The sequence below is a fragment of the Agelaius tricolor genome, unplaced genomic scaffold (assembly GCF_023055355.1).
Source record: "Agelaius tricolor isolate 1412-34295 unplaced genomic scaffold, bAgeTri1.0.p SCAF_20, whole genome shotgun sequence".
Taxonomy (NCBI): domain Eukaryota; kingdom Metazoa; phylum Chordata; class Aves; order Passeriformes; family Icteridae; genus Agelaius; species Agelaius tricolor.
In genome coordinates, this window is record NW_027269280.1 from 11227281 (window position 1) to 11243379 (window position 16099).

The 16099-nt window shown below is 43.6% G+C and overlaps 1 protein-coding gene across 2 annotated transcripts in view; it reads left to right on the forward strand.

Moving 5' to 3' along the window:
* The first annotated feature begins 96 nt into the window (after window positions 1–96).
* Window positions 97–16099, forward strand: part of SPECC1L (sperm antigen with calponin homology and coiled-coil domains 1 like) — a 66505-nt gene continuing 50502 nt past the window's right edge. The window contains exons 1-2 of one of the 2 annotated variants that reach the window (XM_071445609.1): window positions 97–229; window positions 14778–14967. In XM_071445609.1, the coding sequence (XP_071301710.1) occupies window positions 14815–14967 (153 nt within the window). In that variant the 5' untranslated portion in view covers window positions 97–229; window positions 14778–14814. Of the gene's footprint in view, window positions 230–444; window positions 585–14777; window positions 14968–16099 lie in introns of those variants that run through there. The other variant, XM_071445610.1, reaches the window with a different exon arrangement.

Consider the following 16099-nt stretch of genomic DNA (forward strand, 5'->3'; position numbering starts at 1 on the left):
GCCGCCCGTGCGCGCGCCCCGCCCTTTCCCCTCACGGCCCCCGGGCTGGCGGGGCGGGCTCGCGGGGGGCGCGTGCGCGGTGCCGCCAGGGGGCGGGGCGGAGGCGGGCGGAGGGGTCCCTGCCGTGCGCGCGCCCCTCCGCGCCCCCCCCGCTCCCGCCGGCCCGGCCCGCGCGGCGCCCCCGGAGCCGGGGCTGCGGAACAGCGGGAAGGAGGCGGCGGCTGCCCCGGTAAGCGCCGAGCGCCGGCGGGCACAGCCCGGCCCCGACCCCCGCCCGCCCGTCCGTCCGCCGGGGGGTCGCCCGCGGCCGCGCAGGCTCCGGCAGGGCCTGTGTCCCGCCTCGCGGCCGCGGGAAGCCCCGGGCTCGGCCCCTCCTCACCGCCTCCCCCTTAGGGGCCGCGCTGTCACCCGCGGCGGTGACACCGCCCCGCGCCCGCCTCGGGTACCCCGCGCCTCAGGGGCCGCCCGCGGCACCCTCCGGCCGGCCTGCCGCGTCCTCGCTGTCAGCCGCGGTGCGGGGACCCCGCGGGGCTGGCGCGGAGCGAGCGGAGCGGCCGCCGGTCCCGGCTGGCGGAGAGGCGCAGGTTGGCCCGCGTTGCATCCCGCGGTGGAATCGTTCGCTTCACGCTGCTGCCTGTGAGAGGGATGGTGGGTGCGTGTGGAGCTCCCTGAGGAGAAACGCGGAGTGCCCGCGTTCCGCAGCTTTCCAGCTGGGTTTGGTGTGTTCGGGAGCACCTTTGTCTGGATTCTGGTCTCATGCTTCTCCGGAGCGCGGCTTTTCTGCCTTTTTAGAGCTGAAGGAACCTCTAAGTTCCCGTTTTGTGCCTGCTGTCTGCCATCCTGTGCCTCATCACTATTTTAGCTTCCAAGTCTGTCATGACCTGGTATTCCTAGGGATGTAGGTGGGCCGAATCCGGTCACCAGCCTGCTCTGAGGGTTCTGTACGCTGTGTCTTTAGAGGGAAAAATAATGCAGTGCTGTGCTGATGCTCAGCAAACTGCATCCTTCTCTCCACAACACCATCTGTGATCGCATGAAGTGTCCGTCTGTGCTGGGATCTGAAGAACACAGTTCTCTTGGAGCAGAAAATGTGTCATGTAAGTGGTTCTGCTGGGGGAAAAAAGCTCTGAGGAGCCGTGGGTTCTGTTGAAGGGCATCGTCTGTGCAAGCTCTGCTCACCCCTAGAGCAAACATAAACCTTCTGGAGCTGCTTCCTGCTTCATTAATGGTGTGGACTTTGGCTGCTCAAAGATAGGCAAATTAAAGCCACTGGCTGCTTTTAACACTGTGGATCACAGTGTAGGGCTGTAGTAGCTCAGAAGAAGAGAAGCAGTTTCTTCTCTGTCTCCAGCTTGGTTGAGTGTTGTTAGGTAGTTGCTAACAAAATTGAAAAGAGAAGGTCATTGTAAATAGTCTGAGATTAAAACTGGGAAACTGAGACGGGAGTAGTCTCATGTTTCTTGTAACCCTGCCACTTCACTTTCAGCTAATGGAAAAACCAGATTCCAGGCTGGTAAATTAGGTGAAGTAAGAAAAAAACCCCCTTGATTTCTCACACGTTTTTGTATGGCTGAAGATACATTTCTTTTTTGCATATGATACATAATTGGGAATAAAACCTCTCAAATATTTTTAACATACTTTTCTATTCCTGTCAAATAAAATACCATCTAGTTAGATAATGCAGCCCACGTTTTCCCAGTTATTTTATCTGCTCGAGCTAATTGTTGACATGTGTTTTAGTGTGATCATCAGTAAAGATCTGTCTTCTCTCTGATTGTTTGAGGGTTTGTTATATTAAAGTCTGATGATGATGGCACATTCACAGTGGGAAAACCTCTGTGCAAGGATTTCCAGGTGTCATGGACTGTTACCTTCTATTGTGATTTCCAGCTCCAGGGTATTTTTCATTTCCCTTTGTGCTCTGGGCTGGTGTGATCTCTGTGGCCTTCCAGGCCTCTGCCAAAGGTGTCTTCTGCATCAGGATGAACCTGGAGCTAAGGTTTCCCTCGATGGAGAGTGTGTCCATAGCAGCAAATCAAAGACAGCTTGGCTGTTGGGCTGAGGTCTGGCACGTGCTTGGCCACATCATTGCCAGCATGGGCACTGGCATGGCTTGCTTGGGCCACCTGGCATTTTCCTGAGCCATACCCGCACATCATTTAAAGGTGGCAAATGCCAGGGCTAAAACTTCTTGAGTTTTAGAAGTTTCTGTCTAAGCACGTGTTGGGATGGATGTTTTTATGCTGCAAAGATTTAATTGTACGAAATAAATCTGATGTACAGTCAACATTTTATGTATTGATAGATATGTACTTAGAAGTAACATTTTGCAGTCAAATTTGTGCCATTTTGCTTTACTAGTGGTGTGAAAGAGGAAAATAGATTTTCAGTAGGTGGAGGCTATGGAAACTCCTTAGGAGATTTTTCACTAATGTGATTCAGAAGCTCTTTTTGGACCTTGTGGTGTTGGAGCCTGTCTTGCCAACAAGGACCCAGTCCTAGCAGAGTGTAATGCTATTAATGGGACTGAATCACTATTGCTCATTGGGAAAACAGCATGAGAAATGGCTTGTACTTCCTGCCTTAAAAAATCACCCCATTTAGTCTTATTTTTGGTTTTTATACTGAAAAAGGGAGAAAGAGCAATGTTGGAAGCTGATTTATGTACATAATGGTAGCCTTACATGACTAGTTACAAGGAACCTATTACTTGTTTCTTTTGAGCTTATTCCAACTGAAATGATCAGAGGAGCCACCATTTGGAGCACTTAGCACTAGTGCAGCCTGGAACTAATCACAGGATTCTATCTTTAAACATAAATAATTCATTAGTAGAGTTTTCACACATATGTGCATGATTTTCTTTGGGAAAGATTTTACTCTCCTACACCTACAAGGCACTACAACTTTTGATCTTCATCAAACATCCAGACTTTTGATCTTCATCTTCTTGGGGTACTTCAGTTTTGCAAAGAACTGACACTGTGTTGTAAATCAGTGGCAGAACCAGTAGCTTCCCAGATTGCAGGGAAGAATAATACAAGGATAAATTCTGGAGTTAGGTGAATGGAGACTTTATGAAGGGTTTCAATCCACAAGGCTTCAGTACCAAAAAAAATTAAAAATTAGAACAAGTCACTTGTTGCATATGAAATGTTTATCAAGCCACTAAAGCAAAATTTCAGAAGAGTAAATAACAAGTTTTTACTTACTTCAAAACTTGGGTTGACATTTTTGAAAGGTAAATCTTGTGTGAATTTTATTTTCCATCACTGTGTGCCAGAACGGAGCCAAGGTGATGGATGAATGGCTGCAACTAATTGTTAGATATGCAGTTTTATTCAGGAAAATAAACTGAGCACCTAACATGGAGTATCTAAATTATAGTAAAAAAGAGTTAAGGTAGAGTTGAAGTACTGAGTGATGTATTTGATGACATCAGTCTGGAAGTATTTGTATATTTTGGATGCTAAAAGCATTTCCTTGACTTTGGTCATTGGGCCAGTGTGGGGCACATGCTCTGCACAGGTACATGCAGTGAGTGAGGACTTCCTGTGGGATCTGCCTTTGGGGAGGTGGGTGGCAAGCATGGCCAGGGTGCTGGCATTCTTAATGCTCCCTGAAACTTTCTGTGTTCTTCTTAAAGCATTTCTGTGGATGTTCTTAATTAAAAGCACGCAGTGGTTTTGGCAGATGGAGCCTTCTTGAAGCTTTGGCTGCAGAATTTCCTTGCTGTGGGAGGGTTGGTGCTGGAGAGTATTCCAGCATTGAAATACTTCAATGTATTTATTTCACTGCTAGAATGTTGGCTGTCTTTGTATGGACAGCTCTTAAGTGACATGGGCAAGTTTATAAAAATGATCTGCTAAAGTTTGACTTTCTCTCTTTAGCCGTAGGATTTTTAATTTTTTTTCTCTTTGTCCTGAGTTGCTGGATTATACTGAGCTAAAATTTTCTTTTATTTAACAAAATAAATGACATTGAGGGTTGATAATGGGTGTGCATTTAAAGTAGCATCTGTTGTGCAGTGTCTTTTCAGACAATGGTCTTGCCTGTTTCAATTTGCTCTTCCCTAACAAGTGACCAGCACTTTAAATGGTTAATGGCAAATATTTCCTTCAAGTCCCTGAAGGAATATAGACTTTTCTGGAAGAGAAAAGGAAAACTAAAGCTACTTTTATAGGCATGATTCCTTCCACAAATCTGAGTAACTGTGTACACTTGAAGTTTTAGTTTTGTTTTTATTTCTTTCTGTGACAAAAAAAAAGAACTTTCTTTCCTTCAGTGACAGAATGGTGCAAAGCTGCTTTGTATCTGCACTTGCTTACATGAGATGGACAATGAATGTCTCTTTTGGAAATGATGAACTTCTTAAATACATACAGTTGTTGGTAGTTGTTGTCAACAAATTATTCTTGATTTAGGATTGTTAATATGAGATGCATCCTTGAATGTGGCAATATCATTGGATTGAACTATGCTGAGGTCATAAAGAATTAGCATGTTAAAATGAAAACTTTGTGACATCATGTTGCTTTTCTTTCTAGAAATTGAGGTGTGCAACAGCCAATTCTTGCCCAAAGCTCTGGTCTTTCCTCCCTTCTGTTTGAAAGAGAAGTAGCAATAGCAAATGCAGCTTGAAACAGTGGATGCATAGCATAACTGAAATGCTGAATTCCTATTTTTGTAATTCCACAAAACTACAGGAGAAGGTTTCCTCAGCCTGCAGCATGGGTGTGCCTGTGACTTTGGAAGAGTTTAAAGGTGCCATCGTGCTGTTCTCCAAAGGTTTTGATGGTTTGCTAGGATAGATATTGCTGTAAACAATGTGAATTCTGTTTGTGAAAACTCAGGAAAATAGTAAAGACATTTTAAAGGGTGTAGATTAAAGTGTGCAGATGAAATTTCAGTCTGCTTTGTTTCATATTCAGAACTACATTTGCTGTGTTGAATATGTGAAATCATACAAAATCTTGTTAGAAAAACTTATTGACAGTTTTCTCAAAATCTTTCTGATATACACACCTGTAAGAAATAAGTAGGGTCTATCTACAGAAGAAAATAAAGTCTATCAGTTATGGACATTAGTGTTGTAATATAAAGCATGCTTGAAGGAAAAGAAAAAAACTTCAGTACAGCCTTCTTTAATAGAAAGACTGCATTTTGCTGGAGGAAAAATTATTCTGAGGCCTTCAGTCACACATCAAAGGTTTGCCAGGAAGCCTGGAGATCCAGGAGCTTTTGAAAGAAATACCTTGAAAGTGTTTCACAGTGGAAAGTGCACTTGGCATTGCATGAGGCTATCAGCACATCAGCAGCTGTATCAGCTAGGGATGCTGTACTGGGCTTTAGTGCTTTCCCAGGCTTTGTCCCATGTAGAATCCTGCATTGTTCCAGCACCCAAACTGTGCCAGGGAACAGCAGCTCCATGAACTGCCTGCTGATTCACCCTTTTCTGGAAGGCTTGGAATAAAATTTGGAAGAGAAATAGTCTTACCCTTTTTCCCTGGGGAAGTAAAAAATTACCAATAGATGGGAGCCTCTCCATCCTGTCACAAGGACTTTTCTTCCATATGACTCAAATGTATGTCCTTGAGCTTCCACACTGGGGCCAGTAACTGCTCCTCCCTTAGTGATACCAGGGTATTTAGGAAGGATTTGCATGTGGCTCTGTCTGCCAAGCCTGAAGCCTTTCAACTGTGTAATGAGTGTGCTGTTGACAGGTCTTGGAGGCGAGGAAAGATGCAGGCCACTGCACAGGATTGAAATCTGTAGCTAGCCAGGCTTCAGACCCCTCTGTGCCCTGTTTTGTGACATGGTGATAGCATAAAAATAACACTGTTCATCCGTGCCCTGGCAGAGTGTGGCTTGGAAAGTGTTGGTGGCTTGGGGGGGCAGTAATAGGTTCATTTAAAGCAGGGCTGCTGTGAGAGGCCAATAGCCCGAAACTGAATGAAAACAAATTTGGGGCTACACCATCTCTGGAAGGAGGAGACTTCCTTCTTGTTCCCAGTCCCGCTGCTTCCTTTGCATAGGACCTAGCAATTACAAGGTGAGTCACATCAGTCCTGATCTGTCTGAAAGACCAACTCATCAAAAATGAGCTGTGATCTCTAGAATGGAGAGAAGGGAGAGGACCGAGCAGGGGTGGGACTGCCTCTTTAGGTGGCAAGGTACAATTAAGTTATTTTCATGACTACTTAAGCAATCCCCAGCAGGCACTTCCCTCCCCCAGCCTTAGCAAGATTGGGTTCTGCATAAGCCATTCCCATCCAGGCCATTTGCTTGGTGCATCTGAGACCAGGATGGGCCTTCTGGGCTGGGGAATCCCAGAGCTGTAAGCACCTAGGGCCTGGGAAGCTCCTCAGGTGATGCATCTCTTTATTGCTTTTTCTGTTCTCTGGGACTTTTTTGTTGCAATGCCTTCAAGAATGTTGTCAGACCAGCTTGGGGGTGAAGTGGACACGGTGAGCACTCAGTCACCTCTCAGTTCCAGATGTTCAGGCAATAGAAAGTCCTCAAGCTGAGCATTAATCAGCTGCTGGTAAGAACAGATCTACCACCATAACCATCCTGGTATCAGGACTGGGAGTGTTTGGATTTTGCATGAACTGAAGATCTGGTGGAGTGTTTTGGATGAGCATGAGACCCAGTCAAAGTTAATCACTTCTCTTACAGGTTTTACCTGTCACACACGTGTGCTGGGAGCCACTGCTCTGCCTCTGAAATGGCTTTTTGCACGTCCTTTCTCTGTCCCCTTGCTGTGATGGGCACTGGCTGCTGCTGCCTTGCTCCTCCCTGGGAACTTCATGCAGCAGCCTTTGCTGCAGTTGTTGATACCTGAGTTCAGCTGGGAACATTTAGAGTGGGCCAAAGGGAGGAGGTCACCACTGGTCACCTGCTCGAGGCAGAGAGAGAACGTGGCAGTGAAATGTTGTGTGCTGAGCCAGTCAGTTTGACTGGGAGGGAAGCTGTAGTGTTGGTCCTACAGCTTTTGTTGTGCTGTTCTACCAACTCCTCTGGTTTGAAAATGGACAGGGCTGCTTTTGGAAGTACTGCCAGGCAGTGCCAGGGGAATTTCCATGGCTGTGTTTGTCAGTAGGACTCGTGGCTGTAGGAATCCCAGCAGTTAACACTGCAAGCATTCTACCAGTAGACTTTGGTTGTTGTGTGAGGAATACAGTATATGCTTAAGGTTATAGGACACTAAATACACCTTTGTAACTGGAAGGTGGTTCATTTTTAGAGTAACACTTACTTTAGACCATGCTTGGAATAACAGGTAAGAGCACTTCCAATTAATGGATTTAACTGATCAAGTATCACTTTTTAGATTACTGGGGTTTATGCTTAAAGCTGGCCAGTCTTTTGGCTGGGAAAATTTGTGTGTTAATTTTTTTATTTTCCTGGAAAACAAGTGTCACTGTAGGAGTTAGCTCTGTTTTATCAGAATACTAACCCAAGGGCTTTACAGGGAAGGTTGACGTGTCTGCTGTTTGCTCAAGCATGTAAAATCTGACATAGAAGTGCAATTGCCACCCAGGAAATAAGTATATACTCCCTCATCTCTTAGTGTGTGGCTTAACATTTGGATGCAACTGTGAAATTCACCAAAAGGGGTGAAAAATGACAATGTAACCAAATTACCTGTATTTTCAACACCAATGAAACAAACCCTACTTCATACCGATGTGGATGGTGTTTTATCTGGACTGTGAGCAGCTGTAGTTCATGGGCTGACATAGAATGCTTTGTAATCAGTTTAACGATAGATACCAGTTAGGTATGGATTTACCTGCTCTGTTATTCTGTTTTTCAAAGTTTTAATTAAAAAAGTCTTCTGAAGCTGCAGTCAGTGTAAAAGCTCCTGCTGAGACCAAGTCATGGGCAGTGTTGCCCTTCCCTGTTGAACAGTTTCTCCATGCTAGTTGATGAACAGTTGTTTTTTCTTTCCTTGGCAGTGGTTTGAAATAGCAGTCGTTTGAAATAGGAGCTTGAAAACAAGGCTACATAATTTAATTTTGTTATGAAAAGGCCTTTAGAGCACAGTTTGTGAGTTCAGGAGTTCTGTAAATGTTCCTGTCACTTGTCTGGAATGTTAAGTATTGCAACGGTTACACATTGCTTGCAGCAGCTACAGCTCTGAAGTTTTCTCCAAAGAAGGAGTAGAGAAATTGAGGTGTGCAACAGCCAATTCTTGCCCAAAGCTCTGGTCTTTCCTCCCTTCTGTTTGAAAGAGAAGTAGCAATAGCAAATGCAGCTTGAAAACAGTGGATGGATAGCATAACTGAAATGCAGAATTCCTATTTTTGTAATTCCACAACTTGAAATGGAAAACTGTAAAGGCTCTTCAGAATTTTGAAGACAGAAATGAATGGAAAGGTCTTTTGTCTCCAGAAGGCATTGCTGCAGGAGTGCAGCCCCGTGTGCCCCATCTGTGGTGCAGTGCAGTGCACACACAGTTGTGTTCTCCTGGCAGCACAGGCACTGCAGGCACAGGGACCAGCCCACCTGGAGCTCCAGCCCACAGCTGGGGGCAGATGCCTTAGGAAAGAGCCCCAACCCTTCCCTCCTACCCCGACTGCTCTCCCACCTTGGCATTAGTGCTGGCTCAGGGGGTTCTGAGCCCTTTGTGCTCACATGTTTAACAGCCATTAGGAAATGTCTGTGCCTGGTGCATGGCCAGTCTCCCCATCTCCTCACACAATATACTTTAAACATACAGCTCACGTTTTTTTAAGTTTAGAATCTGGCTCCAAATTAATTTGCTGGTCTTTAGTTTTAGTTTTTTACTGGAAGAGATGTTTAACAGCCACTCCCAGTCTGCCTTCTTGATGCCATTCCAGATTTGATAGGCTTTTGTCATGATCCCTGTGAGATATCTCATGGGAGCTATTATATATCTTTGATCTTATTTTTGCCCCTTGCTCAATCATTTTAAGATCTGTAAGAGTTTTTTTTTTTTGAGGTTGAGAGAAGAACTGCACATAGCAATTAAAGTGTGGGTAGATGGGCAAAAAATTGATTTGTTGAGTGTGATATTTGTGTTTTATGGTCCATTCTCTATTCCTTTCTTTAATACTTTTTGGAATTGCTTTGCTTTTTTTCTTTTCCTATTTCACACACTGCACTGATAGTTTAATGAAGCTGTGAATCAGAATGCTGGAGTTTTGCTGAGCAGTAATGATACACTGAGAGCACTTTTATATTTGAAGCTGAGGTTGCTCTCCTCCGAGAGATAGATGTGTTTGTGTTTACCTATATTTAATTTTGTTTGCTGTTTTTATTGTCCACTTAGTCTCAGAAGGGTTTTTGTGATTCCATGGGCTCTCCTGGTGTCCTTGGTATCTTAAATTACCCACTAGCATCAGCAAACTTGCAAGTCACTACAACTGATGTCTTGATCTTAAGCAATAAAAGAAATGCACTATTTGCTCTGGGCTGCTGGAATCCAGTGGTTTATATATCATGTTTTTGGAATTACTGAGCAAGAGACCTTGTAGAGTGCTTGTGCAGCTTGCAGGCTGAAAGTTATAGATCCAGAGAGCTGTGTCTCTTTCTAGATAGCTTATTTCATATTCCAGATATGGAATGGTGTCTGTGCTGTCTTGTCTGCAGAGACTTGGGAAAGTTCTCTATCTGTGTTTTACAGAGGGTTGATGAGGCTGCAGTTTATAATCTCTTTGCTTTTCTGCCTTTTGGAACTGTATAAGTGACCTGAAAACGTCATTCCCTAATTATTTGGGCAAAGTTGTCAGCCTAAATATATCAAAACCAAAGAACTTGCACAAATACAGAGTGAAAGTGCACTGACTCTTATTGCTCTTAGATGCAATTTCTTCTGTAACTTGGGTATTTGATTTTCCAAAAGTGCTCAGTAGCCTCGGATTTGAGAGATTGCTTGCTTCTTTTTTTTTTCTCTTAAAAATAGTTTTAAGATTAATAATTTTCTTAATAATTCATGATTTTTAGTAGTAGAGTAGATAGTAGATAGCCTTGCTTACTTTCTACTCTAGTAGTAAGCTTACTTTCTACTCTAGTAGTACTACTACTTTAGTAGTAGAGTAGAAAGTAGATAGCCTTGCTTAATGCCTCTCAAAAATACTTTTGTTGCTCAACCCCCTATTGTCTTCCAGGCACAGGAAACTATATTCTGTACTCCTGTAACTACTACTCTTCACTTTTGTGACAACAACATTAGCATAAACAAGTATCTTAAATAATGGATGAGATTAAAATAATCACGGTGAGGAATCATCCCCTCCCTGCCCCGCTCAGGGCTCTGCAGGGTAATGCTGAGAGCATTGCATGCTGGCTGGCTGCATGTATCATATCAGTTTACAGTCAGCAGCAGAGCCATGCTATTGGGCAAAGCAGTTGGAAATTATTATTTATGCAGTTGTGTTTGCAGCTGCTCTAAAGGCCAGGAGTGGTTTGCCAGGCCTGAGCAGAGCAGGGAGAGCCCTCCTGAGCGAGCTGTGCTGTGTGCTGGACTATGTGTGCTGTGGAGAGAGAGGCACCCAGCAAAGGATACAGGTTAGAGGAGCACTTACAGTTCCCTTCAGGAATGCATCCTTCTATCTGATATTCTCGTTGTTTTGGCTTGTTTCCATTTTGATTAATTGATACTGTTTGTGCTATCATTAATCAAATGTTTTCCAGTGATATCTTCTGCCTGTTGATGAGTATTTTCTTATTTTCTTTAGTAGCGGCTTTTTTTCCTTCTTTTTTTTTTTATTTTTGAGGAGGAGGAAGTGTGTATAAAGGGAAAGGAAGTCTTCAGTAATTCTTTCTTTCTCCCTAGGGCAAAAGATAAAATACAGTTTTATATGCAATATTTTCTTTTTAAAACAATAGTGAAATAATATTTTCGTTCTTGTTTGAATTGTCAGTGCTGTATGTTACTCTTCAGAAAGCTTCCTTTGGTTGGAGAGTGTTTTATTTCTTATTTTAAATTTCTTGCTAGATTTTCTTGTTGGTCAGAAACAAGATTATTGCTGATTCTTAATACTGTTTCTTCCTACGGAATGTGGTTTTGTTCTTCAGAAGCACACAAGTAGTTTTTATCTGCCATACTGGGTGAAGCAGGGCTTTTTCTACTTCCAGTCACACAATATTGATGTCTTCTGTTTTCAGTGCTGAAACCCCATCTTCTTTTTCCTTCCTGGAGAAGGCAGGAGGGGAGAAATTGGCACAGAGAGGCCATAAATTGACTTTAGGACTCTTAGTAAGCAGCTGCTTTTAGAACCTGTAATGCTAATTGATATCTTGTTCTTATTTTGTGTGACCCATTTGTATATTTTTCTCAGTTTTTAAACTCTAATGATGTAAACTTCTTTCATTAGGAAAGTAACTACTAAGGCTTTGTTTCTCTGTAATTAAAACAGGAACAGTGGTCTCTAAGCCTTCTGTGTATCTTTAAATCTTTTCTTTCTGGAAATGTGGCTCTAACTTTGAGTTTCAGTGAATCAAAAATACTGGTCTTGAGTGTCAAATTTCTGGATATTTTAAAGTAATGCTGTGATGAAACATGAGGATCATACTTAGCTGACATTGCTGAGTTTTGCTTGCTTCCATCACTGCTTTGCAGTCGCTGTTCTTGCAGCAAACACTGTGGCATGTTTTCAGGAACACTTCTCATGGATGTGAAATGTTGCTTTGATTTTTTTAAGATTTTTTAAGCCTTCTGATGTTTACATTTTTGTAGCAAACTTTCTCACACACTTTGTGTAAATAATTTATTGTTTTACATTCTTTTATAGAAGAAGAGAAATTTGATAGACTGTTAAGTTGTCCAGTGTCATTGCAGAGGTGGCACTTTCACCCTCCAATGCACTGTCTCTTTTAGAAAACTATAAATGTTAGAATCAGAAAATAAACTTCCCTTTCCTCCACCTTGAGAGCAGCAGTGTGTGTGCTCATGTTGTTTCGTGTCCTGTAGTGACAGTGAAACATTTGAGTTCACAGAGTCTTGTCGCTGCTGCCCCCCTGAGATACCTTGATTCCAGTAAAAATTATTTGTTCTGTACAAGGTAATGTTAGCCTGCATCTCTTTGAGGCCCTCCATCCAGTGGGTTGTGTTACTCCTCCTTGCTGTGACAAACAGCTCCAGCTGTGTTTACTGTGCATGCAGAGCTCGTGTGTGCAGTGTCTGGCTTGGCAAGGTGTGTCAGGGCTGATGAATGTGCTCTGCAGCGTGGGCAATGTGCACTGCAGGCAGCCAGTGCTGGGTGTCTCCATGCCAGCCAGGGCCCTGCTTTATCTTCATTGCCAGGCAGGGTTGGCAGGCTTTGCCCAAATGTACCACAGTCACATCACAGTGCCCGTGTCGTGAACGGCGGGAGAAATGCGACACACCATATGCGTGAACAGCAAATCCCAAAGTTTATTGAAAGCTCACCCATATTTATATTGGTGTTAATGAAGCTTATACATATTGCAAAAGCTGAGCTCATTATTGGTTAAAGCATACTTAAATCAACCACACCTACTTCTATCTTCTAACAATTATTTTGCTTCTATGTTTGCATTCTTCTAACTTTTCTACCTAAGATAACTACATTTTCTGGCAAGCAATTTTCTCCCCCGTCTTCCCGTTTCAGGGAAGGTCACTGTGACCTTTGTCAGTAATTGGGCACTGGTTGCTCAGTTCCCAGCTTGTTTCCCCTATCCTTATCCATTGGTATCACATAGAAATGTCCTTTCTCAGCTAACCAATTATCCAAAAAGCTCTCTACACCCCAGCCCTCCTGGGAGCTCTGGCCTTCTCACCTGTGAGCTGTCAGAAAGGGATGGTTCTGACTGACTGCATTTATCCAGGTGTGTAGGTTTTCTTTGGGATAATTTTTTAAATGCAGTCAGCTTCGCTACAAAGAGTGCTCTGAAAATCCATTTCAAGTGTGCTATGGGCAATTTATTATTGTCTGTAAAACATCAGAAATAACCACTCAATAGTAAAGATGCCAGTTCTACTAAAGAACTCTGTCCTCTTTAGTATTTTGTAGTTTTCAGTTGAATAAGACCAAAGGCACAAGTAAGTGACTCATAAACATGAAAAAGGCAAGAAATAGAAGTGTGGCAACTTAGATGGTAACCAGTGTTACCATCTGCTTCTGGATCTAGTAGGCAGTTGTACCACTCCATATTCCGTGTATATAACAAGCATATTACCTTCATGGGGCTTTTCTGGTTTGGGTTTTGGTTTTCTAAGGAGTCTCTCATTTCAAATTATCTCTGGGTTATTTAGTCTTCTGTGAAAGTGTTCTGATTACTTGTAGGCAGGACTGGTGCATTTTTGACATTGTGATGATGAAACTGCAACAGCAAACAAAGTTTTCTGTGTCTGTTCATGGCTGCTTTCAGAACTAAAAGGAATCTGGAAGCTATAAACAAATATTCCCAGTGTTTTAAGATGAAGCTTCCTGTTGCTTCTGTTAACAGTACTTGGGGATCTGAGGAGGCAAAACTGCTGCAGTTTTACTGACTTTGATCCAAGTCAGAATTGAAATATACTTGTGTGCAGCTGAGGTGCTGCTCAGAAGGAAGGAGTGTGTGTGAGGGTACGGTGTTAATTTTGTTACCTGAGATTATTTAGTACTTCTGACCACTGTGTTGTTTGTCAAATGTCTCATGCACACAGTCATCAGTCTGCTTTTTGTGCCTTTGAAATGCTTCAGTTTTTAAGAGATGGAAATGACAGAACGTGTTTCATGTATCCAGTCAGCTGTGAGATACTGGGCTCACATAAACCTGACCACTCACTTCCACCTGGAATCCCTCAGCCTGCAAGTGGAGTGGGGATGTTGTCCTTTTAATCTTCCATCCCATGACATCTGACTCAGGGGAGATGAGGAGAACAGCTGCCAGCTCTCCCTCTTGCAGGAGGAGAAGATCCTGCTGTGTCTGGTCTTTCTGGTAGCCCATGCTTCAAGTTATTCCTGTGGCTGTGCTCCTGTCAGTCTGTGCTTCCTTGGAGTCAGCTGCTGTTGTTGTAATAGCTGCAGTTTTCTGCTGTGGCTGCTCCTGGTTTGGATAAAGGCAGCTTTGTGTTCTGGGCTTTCATCAGTGCTTGTGGGTGGAATGGCAGTGCTGGCAGTTCTCTGCTGACAGGGACAGCAGGGCCAGGCTGCAGGAGTGTCCTCTGCACTGCAGCCATGGCACACAGGGAGCTGCTTCTGGCTCCTTCCTGCAGATAATGCTCAGAATCACACCACTCGTGTTACATTTGTAAAGTTCCATGTGTTTGTTATTGGGATTTTTAATAACTGGTTGGAGGCAATCTGAATTTTTCAACTTCTTTGGGTTTTTTGTAAGTCAGTTTTTCTCCACCACTGCTGTTTCACTGAACTGGTGGTAATCTTCTCTCAGATCCAGTGTTGTTGGTAGTTAAGCTGTTGCCTGAATACTCCCACAGTGTTTTCCTTCCCACAGTCAGAAATAAAGGACATTGCTCCCTACTAAGCCTTTCTTTTGCTGGCTAATGAGTGAGCTCAGCTACATGGGTCACTTATAAAATATCCTCAGTTCAATGCCATTTGTGGAACGAGAACTTAAAAAAAGAAATTATTATTATTTGGTGTGGAGCTTAGTCCTTAGCAAAAAATCCCTTTTAAAAAGAGGCAAAAACCATTGGTCAGTCACATGCATTTTGTTTGGCTCTAATTTGTGGTCTTTGCTGCTCTTCTGGATGTCTGGTCTTAAATAGAACATTATAAAAAAAGACATTGCTTTTCATCTGTATTTTATGTTTCAAGTCTCTTTCTTTCTGCTTGTAGATTTGTTTGTAAATGCATCATAAACAGACAGCCCAGAATGAAGAAAGCAAGCAGGAGTGTTGGCTCAGTGCCCAAAGTGCCTGGAGTAAATAAAGCTCAAACAAGTGAAAAAGCCAAACCAGAAAACGGCTCCTCAGTGTCTGCAGTAACAAAACTCTCCAAAACTGGGACATCAGCATCTCTTTTGAAGGTAATAACCAGTAGAACATTCTGATTATTTGTATTTTTTTTTTAATAAAGCTTTAGAAAAGGTAGCATTTCCAGGCTTTTCTTTAATGCAGCTTATAGTGGAGGTTGCATGGGTAGCTGGAGGGAATCTGGGGAGTTACAGAGTGCTGGGCAGGGTGACAGGATCTGGTGTGTCATTCATGCTGAACTTGCATTCTGCAGCAGGAGATGGGGAGCAGGGTGCTGTGCAGGGCTTGGCTGCTTGGAGCAGTGGAAGCTGTGCTCTGACCAATGTTATTTGTTTGGTGTTATGCTTGGATGGTGTCAGTGACTAATAGAATTTGATAGGAGTTATTTGCTAATTCTGAAAAAAGAGCTAATGAAGTATCCAACATGAGAACTTCTTTATATCAGTGATCTGTGTTGGGTCAGTGCAGCTGAGTTCTTCTGGCTGTTTTGGCCTTTGCTTTGTGCTCAAGTACTGCTTGAGCTGAATTTTCACAAGTTGATTCTTGCTCCTGAACAAGTTCAAAGGTAGAGGTTTTCTCTTACAGTAGGAAAACAGGGCAGTGTATGGAGGAGCAAATGGCTTCCAACAAACAGTCAGACACACTGAGCTGTGCTGCTGTGGAGTTTGCACCTGGGAGCAACCACATCTGGGCTGGGTGGATGGCATGAGCCTGCCTGCTGTGCTCCTTTTCCTGGCATGGAGCTGGAGCCGTGGCTGGATGCAGCTCCTGCTGCTCCCTGCAGCCCAGGGTGCAGTGCTGTGCTGCTGCTGCCCTGGAACAGACACAGAGCCAGGGGCTGAACCTCTGTCACTCACACACAGGGAGCCACAAAGGCCATTTGGGTAAATGGCAAATAACAATCCAAAATTGAGTGTAAGAGTTGAGGTCTCTCTGTAAGAGCCCTGCAGGGTTACTGAAGTCAGAGGTGTGTTCCCTTTCTCTTCTTCCTTTTCCTCTATGGAAGAACAGTCAATGCTTTTGCTGATGAACTTGCAAGCCAAGTTTCAGGGAGCTTTTCTCCCAGTGCCCCTCCTTTCTTCCATCACCCAATGCATCTTGCAGTTTTCTTAGCTTTAAATAATCTTTTGATGCTTGTTGACACTACATTCTTTCTATTTCTAGAAACCTGTCAAAGCAACTAAA